General features: G+C 37.6%; 1 protein-coding gene across 1 annotated transcript; it reads left to right on the top strand.

The window, feature by feature from the left end:
• Positions 1 to 570: 570 nt before the first annotated feature.
• Positions 571 to 4995, top strand: LOC145092171 (G-type lectin S-receptor-like serine/threonine-protein kinase At4g27290). The gene is made up of 7 exons (XM_079030082.1): positions 571 to 1987; positions 3044 to 3175; positions 3300 to 3457; positions 3573 to 3783; positions 3874 to 4111; positions 4235 to 4385; positions 4488 to 4995. Exons 1-7 carry the CDS (start codon positions 1186 to 1188, stop codon positions 4773 to 4775), a joined length of 1980 nt encoding a protein of 659 aa, XP_078886208.1. The 5' UTR covers positions 571 to 1185; the 3' UTR covers positions 4776 to 4995.
• Positions 4996 to 11295: the final 6300 nt, after the last annotated feature.

Raw genomic sequence — 11295 nt, 5'->3', positions numbered from 1 at the left:
GATTTGTAGGAACAAAATTATAAAGATATTTAATTTCTCACTTAATTATTGGTTAAAATTGGTGGAAATATGATGTAACCATAGTTTTAAGTCGTAACATTTATTGGAGAATGGAGATGCATTAAAGTAACGGGCATGGCACACCATCATTATTTATTATAAAGAAACTGAAACAAAATCTAGTGAACCATCGATCATCATCATACAAAAACAAACCATTTATTTATTATGAAAAAATAAAATAAAGACTCATCATTTCATAAACCTTATTATATCATCATGATTAGTCGTTGACTTAGAATTGCATTAGTGATTTAGAAATACCCAAATATTTAATAGCATGATTGGTCCATGATCTATATTAATAAAATTAAAGCATTTTACATATTAAAACTATATGACATATTTAGTGGTAAATTTTATAATAAGCATATCGGACAAATGAGAATAGACGTCCTTTCAATTAAAGTCAAATAGTCTTGAAATTGATTTTTTTACAGGAGTACTCATATTTCAAGTCATCATGTGCTAGTCAACATGGGAATCAAGTTCCTCTCTTAGATACATATGACCATTAGCTAGAATGTATAATCTGATGCATACCAGTATACTCGCTAAATTCAAATATTAACGTGCAAGAATTTCACAATCTACACATCTAAGTCTCCCACACCCACCATTTTCAACACACATCAATTAATGGAGGTATATCCTACCCTTGTCTTATTATCCGGTACCATATTCTTTTTCTTGTCATGTTCTGCAGCAGTAGATACAATATCTGCAAATCAACCAATCAAAGATGGCAGCACCATTGTTTCAGATGGTGAGACGTATGAGCTGGGGTTTTTTAGCCCCAGAAAGTCCAAAAATCGTTACCTCGGGATATGGTACAAGAAGATCTCAACTTGTACGATCGTGTGGGTTGCTAACAGGGAAACGCCAATCAGCATTGCATCTGCCGTGTTCGAACTCAGTAGAGAAGGAACTCTGCTGATTCTTAGTGGTGATAATTATACTAATACCGTGATCTGGTAATCCGATTCGGTGGCATCTGTCAATGTAATTAATCCCGTGGCACAGCTTCTGGACAGCGGAAATCTTGTGGTGTGGGATGAAAATAGCACCAAAGAAAATCCCATCTGGCAAAGCTTCGACTATCCTGGTAACACGTTGCTACCAGGAATGAAACTAGGGAAGGATTTGGTAAAAGAAAGAGAGAGGTATTTAACATCATGGCAGAGCCCTGATGATCCTTCTATTGGTGTGTATAAATACTGGTTAGACATAAATGGCTATCCACAAATATTTGAGCGAAAAGGTTCTGTTGAACACTCCAGGCTTGGACCATGGAATGGTCTTGGGTTCCGCGGCCTTCCTATCGAAAACACGAATCCAATTTATTCCGTAGAGTTTGTTGTCAACCAGAACGAATTGTATTATAGATATAAACTTAAGAGTTCAGTTATTCAAAGGATAATCGTGATGTGGGATGGCATCATACTGCACTTGAATTGGATCGAGCGAACACAGGAATGGGTCACGTATCAGAATATAGTAGTTGATAGTTGTAGTCGTTATGGACCATGTGGTCCTTATGGGATCTGTGCTCACATTAGATCTCCCCCTTGCAGTTGTATGGAAGGTTTTGAAGTAAAAGTCCCTGAAGAATGGAATGCAGGAGATTGGTCGAGTGGGTGTCAACGTAAAAAGCCTTTGGATTGTGGGATTGGTGGGGATCATGGCTTCCAGAAAATTTCAGGTGTGAAGTTTCCAGACACAAGACGTTCATGGTACAACCTGAGCATGTCCCTTGGAGAATGTGAGATGGCTTGCATGAAGAATTGCTCTTGTACAGCTTATGCAAATTTAGATATCAGAAACGGAGGAAGTGGATGTTTGCTATGGTTTGGCGAACTAATGGACATGAGACAGTATGATGAAAATCAACATCTTTATATAAGAATGGCAACCACCGAGTTATCAGGTATACACAATTTGATTTATATTAACAGCCAAATGACTTGAGCACCTTGAATGTTTCACTTAAATTAGCGTAAGTAGTGAAAGTACATAGTGTGCATAAACCTAGGGATGCATTTATTAAATAAAAAAACGAATATGAACACAAATTACCGTTTATTAAAGGAATGAAATTGAACAATGATCTTATTTGTTTATTTATGTTGTTGAACATTTGTTTATGTTGTTTGTTTATTTCATTTGTTTAAATTTATTTATGTTCATAAATGTTTAATTGTTTTTTATTACTTTACTATATTATATTTTGTTTATGTTTATATATGTTCAATTGTGTTTATTCATCTATATTCGTTTATTTGTGTTGTTCGCCAACATTAACAAAAAAACATAAAAAAGATAAGTTGTTAAATGAACAAATATGAAAAAGAAAATATGTTTTTTTATCCATTCATGTTGGTTTTTTTGTTCAATTAACTTAAACAAACAGACATGAACTTTATAGTAATAGAAACCTAGAAACTTGTCATCTAACATTAATAGTAAAAGTAGTTCATCAACTATGGATATTAACATTTATGTATCTTTATTATTTCTAGTTATATCTTCTATTGTCTAAACTGCATACATAGGATAAAGATTTAAATGAGATTTCTTAGAAAACGGAAAAAGTTGGATATCGTTGACCAAACTTTCCCATATTTCCGGAAAGATAATGAAGAAAATAATAATATGTGTCATCTACCATCGTATGAATCAACCAGTTTTGTGCCATTTATACGGTAAAGTATTTTTGTGATATATATATATATATATATATATATATATATATATATATATATATATATATATATATATAGAGAGAGAGAGAGAGAGAGAATACAACTAGAATGGTTCATGTTCGTCAACTTTTGTGGATTTTCATGTGATCTTCTGATCATAAAAAAAAATACACTGTTTATCATAGTCATATGCTACATGTCTGAATGTATTTGGTTTTGAATGCTTCAACCGATTGTTTTTTGATTGCAAACAAACTAATTATTGTATTCATTAACGAAAGGCCAATCAAGATTTAACAAGAAGAAGAGAATACTTACTTTGGTGTTGTCAGTTTTGTCAACTGTACTGCTTCTATCTACAATAGTGTATGCCTTTAAAAAGAAAAGGAAAAGGCGCCAAAAGAAAGGACGAGGTAACACAAGTCATTTTTTATGTTTCTAGAAATGAAACCTTGCCAATTACAACTTTGTATGAGTATGATTTTTGGCAGATTCGTGAAATGAAGAGAACTTGGAAATGATTTTATGATATTGTAGGAAACCGTACACATAACGCTCATAAGGATCATTCCAGCCTTCAGAGCGAAAACCTTGACGAGTTACCTTCTTTTAGCATGCATGAAATCTCTATGGCTACCGATGACTTCAACATTGACAACAAGATTGGAGAAGGTGGTTTTGGTCCAGTTTACAAGGTAACTCATTGATGCTTTCGAATAATATGTAATATGCATTAGTATCAAGAATGGAATCTTGATATAAAATCTACAATAATATCAGGATCTTGAATTCCAACCTTGTTTCTTTTAGGGTTTATTGAAAAACGGACAAGTAATAGCTGTTAAGCAACTCTCAAAAACATCCAACCAGGGGCTTGATGAATTCAAGAATGAGGTCATTTGTATTGCCAAACTTCAACATCGCAATCTTGTGAAGCTCCTTGGATACTGCATTCATGGAAATGAAAAAATTTTGATTTATGAATACATGGATAACCAAAGCTTGGACTCATTTCTATTTGGTTTGATTCTCTATACTTCTCACTTCATACTTGTAACAACGATATCAGGTTTGTTGGACATGCATGTGCTAAATAATTTATATTGAGCAGATGAAATTAGAAGTTCAATGCTTGATTGGCCTCAACGTTTTGGCATTATCCATGGTATAGCTCGAGGTATTCTTTATCTACATCAAGACTCCCGCCTCCAAATTATCCATAGAGATCTCAAGGCAGCTAATATCTTGTTGGACAGCGAAATGAATCCAAAAATATCTGACTTTGGCCTTGCTCGAAAGTTTGTTGGACAGGATGGCATGGCTAGAACAAAGAAGGTGGTTGGAACATAGTAAGAATTTTTAAACATGGCTCCATAGATTTTTGCACCATGTCTTGCCCCCAAAAAAAGAAAAAATACAAACAAACACAATACTTTGTTTCCTATATGTTTAATAGTTCAACTTGGTTACAGTGGTTACATTCCTCCCGAGTATGCAATACATGGACGTTTCTCAATAAAGTCAGATGTATTTAGCTTTGGTGTAATTATGTTGGAGATAGTGTGTGGAAAGAAAAACAGAGGGTTCTCTCATGAAGGTCATAGTGATAATCTTCTTGGACATGTAAGTTAAATTGGTAAATTATTCCTCACCATCTGGAGCAAAAACTAGTGTTTTCTTTAACATCACCCTTTAGCAAACTTATATAAGTTCGGTTCCATAAAGGCATGGAGACTCTATAGAGAAGACAAGTCCATTGAAGTCATGTGTGCATCTTTACGCAACTCATGTGTGGTCCCTGAAGTCTTACGATCAATACATGTTGGGTTATTGTGCGTGCAACATCATGCCGAAGATAGGCCCACTATGTTATCAGTTGTTTTGATGTTGATTAGTGAGAGTACACTGCCTCCACCTAAAAAACCAGCTTTTTTCAGTGAAGACAGTTACCCTGAAGTTGTGTCCGTTTCATCACAAGAGGAATATATGATAACACTATTGTATGCTAGATAGAAAGCATGTGATTATGTATGATGTAAAATTAATTGTGGACACTTCTATTCATCCCCTTCATTACTTGCTTTAGTTTTCTCCTTTCCACATTGTAATCATGGATTCCATGAATTTAACTGTTCAAATAAGTGTTTAAGATAGTAGCATGATAGGGCTTTAATGGTTCTTGATGTGACTTTTATCTAGCTACCTAATTAGGTAATCTCTATGTATATAAGTTTAGGGTTAATACTCATTATCAAATGTTATATTTCTTTATGGATTTTTGGTTCATTCATACGGTATCAGAGTCATAGTCTTGGCCCAATTGGGACCTTAGCTGACCATGGAAACATAGGAGAAATGAACCCTTTGTTAAGGAGTTCTTGAAGTTAATACATAAGTTCTTGCATTTCGGTAGGGTCAAGTTAGTTAGGTGCTCGAGCAATGGGAGTTCTACCTTATATATAGTTAATTCAAAATTCATATTTGTTCACTAGTACAAAACCGAGTAAGTCTTTGGGAAAAACTTCAGGACATACCCAAACCACTTTCTACATCTTCCATTTTCTTTTTCTCACTTTTCCTGTCAAGCACGTCAGCATCGAAAGAATCACATCCTTCAAGGATGCATCTATTGGGAAATAAAGATTTAATTGGTATGCAATATTAAAGATAAATATTGTTCAAACGTGTGAGCCAGAAAAAATGCAAAGAGACATAAGAAATAAAAGAGATAAAAGTATTTTACAAGCTTAAAGCTGAGTCTTTTATTGAAAAAGAAATAAAAGAGATAAAAGTCTTTTACAAGCTTAAAGCTGAGTCTTTTATTGAAAAAGAAATAAACGGGTTACAATAGGATTACAAGAAGTGGTTGACCACCACACATATTTATAGCCTAATTTGAGTAATATAATAATAAAAGTAATCTAAGGGAGATCAATACACATCCCTTAAAAATAGATACATGTCTACCTATTCTACTAATAAAATAACAAACAAAGACAATATCCACTTGCTTTTCTAACAGACAATTAGGAAAAAAGCTTAAAGAGTTGTACCCAGGAAATCTTTAAACAATTGTACTGTACAAGTTTTTAATAATAAAAGATACCGATTAAAGAGAAAACTTTTCTAACCTTCCATAAAGTTATCCTTCCTAGAAGAGAGAAATCACTTTTCTATCATTCCCTCACTTTTCTATCCTTCCAAGCAATCCTACCCTTCCAAGCTTTTAAGGGTTGTCCAGTAAAAACTATATAGCAATTTTCTTCATTATTATTATTACTATCCAGTTTAGTGTCAATTTTTTCCCCTTAAATTGGAACAAGCTCGGTATCCATCATACTGAGCATATTTTGCACTTTGTCATGCTTCACGTGTTTCAAGGCCTTTGTGTGAAAACCCGATACTTTTCCAGTCAATAAAAGTCAAACTCGATAAAAAAAATTTAGCTTTTATTATTATGTTAAGTTCGCGAGGGTTAGAAAATAATCTAAAATATATATATATTAAGTTTATATAAGTTTTTAGAACCAATATCACTCGAAAAATCAAGATTTTTCCCTCAAAAACACCAAAACTCGTTCAGCGGCTCGTTTTCGGCCGAAAACCCTCGGACCGAAAACAAATTCCGGCCGAGCACTCCTTTCCGGCCGAAAACCCAACCAATATAAAGGTTTTTCCTTGAAAACTTGATCATTTCTCACTCATTTCACCTGAAAACACTCTCATTTCTCTCTCAAGTATCATCCAAGATCATTCATACCTTCAAGATCAATCCTATGAATCTTCATATTTTTCCTCAAGAACACCAAGAACTAGCATTCATGTCTTCAAGGGACCAAAAACGCCCAGGACCAAACACTGTATTCGGCCGTGAACCGGTTTCGGTCGAAAACTCCTTGGAACCGAAAACCCTTAACTATTCCTAGCACAAAAACAAGTGTTTTCTAACACTTTAATTAATGGTTTCTCTAATTTAAATACAATCATGTGTTTAAATATTATTAGGATACCATTAGTTCCGCGTACGCCAACTCGAGGTTCATCTTTTCAGTCCACTATCCAGCTACAAGCACATACTAACTGTGAGTTCATACCCCCTACATTTTACTGTTTTCAATGTTTTTAGGGGGGATAAAAGTAAAACACAAGGATTTCTATGTTTTTATACAAATGTTTACAACATTTTCAAATCCTTTGCAATTGATTCAAACAGAGATTTCACTACATTTCCCATAAAATATTTAGATATTTTTAACCCTTTTGTACCATGTCGAGCATAAGGGTGTTTTTCCTACATACATCTAAATTGCAAAAGTTTTCAATACACGAACAAGAACATACATACGAACTTTAATAGGTATAGTTCGGGATACATTACGATGTTTTACTAGTTCAAGAACATTTCAGAAACAAACAAATAAACTATGGTAGATATAGTTTATGGAACACAATACAATTTCCCAGGTATAAGGGATGTATTACTAAATAATTATTTAAGTATAATTATTTTACATTACAAAGTACATTACTACAAGGTTATATATACATTTTCAAGTACAAGAGAACACTACAACACTAGTCTTAAACTAGTTAATACAGGGTTGTGAGGCACTACTTCAAATTGTATCCTCCAGGGTACGGAACTAAATCCTATACTGTATAACCAGAGTCTCCTGGAGGGAGAGCGTGAGATTTGTGTATGGATCTATACGGGACTGACAATCCCACACCTAAACTGCTAGCTACAGTTAGGAAGGCATGCCTGGGGTGACAAATGTCATAACATCCAACACCCTAAGAACGTTGTAGAGGTCACTAGGTCATATCAAGCATGGTAATACCAAACTCACAACAATATAAACTAACCATTTTTTTACGGGATTTCAATTCTTCAAATAGTTTTATTTTAATTAATAGAACTACCATACAATAAAACTGGAGGATTACCGGGAATACAAACACATGATTTCAATTCAGGGTTTTCATACAAAACAATACTATACATTACTGGTGGTAGCCAGGGTTTTCATACAAAAAAATTTTATACACTACTAGTGGTATCCAAGGATTTCATACAAAGGTTTTTATACAAGTACATTACTATACATAACTACTGGTGATATCTAGGGATTTCTTACAAGAGTTTTCATACAAGACAATACAATACAATACAGTTGGTGGCACCCAGGCATACATACAAAGATATTCATATTCAATTGTGATCCTGAATATTTGAATGATTCTCCTCACTTTGTGTAACGACCAAATTTTCACGACCAAAAATTTTGTTTTAAAACATTACTTTAGAAAATATTAATAACTAAAAACATTGTCTGATCAATTCATAACACAAAGTGAACCATGTCTAAAAGCCAATTCATACATTCAATCAAAATATCAGAGTAAAAATCCCAGTGAAGCTCGTAAATGCGGAAACCGGAGAGTGTGTGTGTGACATGCTGCTATCGCGCCGGCTCCTTTCCCCTAGCTGAGGAGGTACCTAAAACCAAAACTGAAAACTGTAAGCACAAAGCTTAGTGAGTTCCCCCATCGTACCACATACCATACAAACACGTAACATACACACTGTCAGGCTATTCTGGGGTGCCTGACTACCCGGTACGGCCGTTCTGGTGTGCCATCCTACCCGTGTCAAGCCATTCTGGGGTGCTGACTACCCATGTCAAGCCATTCTGGGATGCTGACTACCCGTCGGTCCTAACAACCGACCACAGGGACTGGTCCCCTCATACTACCTCTATCGCATATAACATAACAGGCCAGCATGCAAACATATCATCATATACTGTCAGACGTATCTGGGGTGTCTGACTACCCTTCGGTCCTAACAACCGAACTCGACTACTATCACATACAACATATCATGCTAGCATATAACATATCAGGTAGTAGTAAACCTAGATGATATCACAAAGACAATCATTTATCATATGTCTCCTACTGGTGGGTCGGCGTTGTGGCCTTAGACCCACCGCTACTGGAAGGTAACTCACCTCGAAGTAGCTGCTGATCTGATCGGGAACTGACTGCCTACTGCTGCTGCTGCTGCTCTGAAAATCCTCCGGCTGCAATTCCCACAACATACTCAATCAAACACTGCTCACTGACCTTTGGGTAAAATGACCATTTTACCCCTGACCACGCCCTAAGTCAAAGTCAGAGTCAACTTTCAGTTGACCCAACTCGCCGAGTTGGTTTCCAACTCGCCGAGTCCCTACCCAAACGACTGCCCTGAATCCCGATCCTACCCGTCGAGTTAGGCGACGACTCGACGGGTTTACCTTCTTAACCAATATTCAAGTCCTTCATCCTACTCGCCGAGTTGTATGAACAACTCGTCGAGTTCATCTTCATCCGATGAACACTTATGCTAAGACTCGCCGCATTGTATGAACAACTCGTCGAGTCCATCTTCATCCGAAGATCACTTATGCTGCGACTCGCCGAGTTGTATGAACAACTCGCCGAGTCTGTTCTTGATCTAAAGAGATTGCCTTGAACTCGCCGAGTCAGGGCATTGACTCGCCGAGTACCTCCATAGATGAGTTTAGCTTCCGACTCACTGAGTCACACCCCGTGACTCACTGCTCACTCGACACTACGAAAAGGGGACAAACTCGGAGACTCGCGAACAGACTCGCCGAGTCATATGAACGACTTGCCGAGTCGTTGCCATGCATCCACTAAATACATAGATTTGCTCGATTCCAGTCCATGCCATTCACAGATCTGGACTTCTAGGACACGAATCACACGTAAAGTTTCCAACTTTACGTGTGGATATTCACCAATATGGATTTTAGGGCTCAAAATGCCTCAAAAGGGTAGATCTAGGGTGAACAAGCAACATGGGGCCATAAAGCTAACAGATCTGAGCTCCTGGAGCTCAATCTTACCTAGATCTAAGGGCCAATCAGCCTATTACGAAGTAATTTGCACATATAAACTTGGGGTTTGGCTCAAGAATGACTTACATGAAGTAATAAGCATAGAAACAGGGGAAAAACGGATTATACCTCAAAGGAACTGCTGAAAGAGTGCAAAGATGCCTGGATTCCTTTCCTTCCTCTTGATCTACTTCCCCTTTTTCCTCAAAACCTTCAAGAACACACACAATAGCCTCAAACTCTCAAGGAACAAGCTTAGAACGAGGGTTGGGAGCTCTGGGGAGAGAATGGGGGCTGGCCTGGGCGGATAAGTCCTTTAAATAGGGTGCAAACCCCTGAAACTTAGGGTTTCATCCAACAGCTGTGACTCGCCGAGTCCAGGATATGGACTCGCCGAGTCGCCAACTTAAACGTGTCCCGGGTCCCGCATCCACTCGGCGAGTCGGACCTATGACTCACCGAGTCCAAGGCTAAAAGAAAGGAAATACTCAAATAACATTTACATACCAGGAACCGAGTGCTACACTTTGGTTCGACTAATTTCTCGCAGTGTGCGAGAATTGAAGGATTCCCAATCCTTCTTACCTTCAAATGACCGATCTGCTGATAATCGGTGTGTACCAATGCAAATGCCCCATCACTAACCAACCCCCGAAAGACCGCACAACCTCTAAAGACCAGATGAAAACTTCTCGAATCCTCATGAAACTTATAACCCCATATGCCTTGAAATGATACCACACTCAAATCTTGAATTCCAAATAAAATACATTCCGACCAAAACCTCAGCAATAGACCATTTCCCTCGGAGCTTCCAAAGGCCAACCTAAGCACAAAGACCGAACTCACCGAACCCCGACGATGCTGGATAACCACCCCGTTGAACCTTGACTGCAGACATTCCACATAATACCCCCGAACCAATCCTCGGCCACAACCCAAGATAACGCTGAACACTTCAAACCCGCAAGAGGGAAAACAACCTTTCACTAACCACTAATAATTCTTGACATGCAATTGGCATATGAAATTACTTGTAGATATAACCCAAACATAAGCAGAGAAATAACCGAAGGTACATTTACCCAAACCGATGCAAGATAACAAACATAAAATAAAGATAGAGCCTAAAAGAGCAAAAGATACATATCTGTGACCTCATCTGAAGAAACCTCGAATCCCCCTTCCTGCCGAAGTACCTGTGATGAAACCGGAGCTACCCCAACCACTAAGCGGGGGCAATTTGCCCTGACATGACCAGGTAGATGACAACGATGGCATAACTCTACTCCTAATGTGCATTCTTGGCGTTTGTGACCCTTCCATCTGCACTTGCCGCACTTAAACTTGTTGCGCACATCCTCTTGAGTCCCCTCATCCCTCGCACAACCATATCGACCCCTCAGGTCTCTGAAACCAGCTACTGCAGCGTCCAACTGTCCAGATTATCGAGCCAAACCAGAAGTCCGCTTCCTCTTCCTGAGCTGGCTATCTAAACCAATCTCCTGCTCTCGGATTACCCCGACCACCTCATCAACCGCCTGAAAAGCTGAGGCCCGCCTCTCGATCCTGGTGACCACTCTATCGGTGACACACCCAATGATGTCTGGTAACTCCTCACGGAG

This window comes from Lactuca serriola, chromosome 3 (genome assembly GCF_051521515.1).
Source record: "Lactuca serriola cultivar US96UC23 chromosome 3, Lser_US96UC23_V15, whole genome shotgun sequence".
In the NCBI taxonomy this organism is placed as follows: Eukaryota; Viridiplantae; Streptophyta; class Magnoliopsida; order Asterales; family Asteraceae; genus Lactuca; species Lactuca serriola.
Note: the sequence above shows the minus strand (reverse complement) of the source record. Positions and strands in the feature narration are given on the sequence as shown.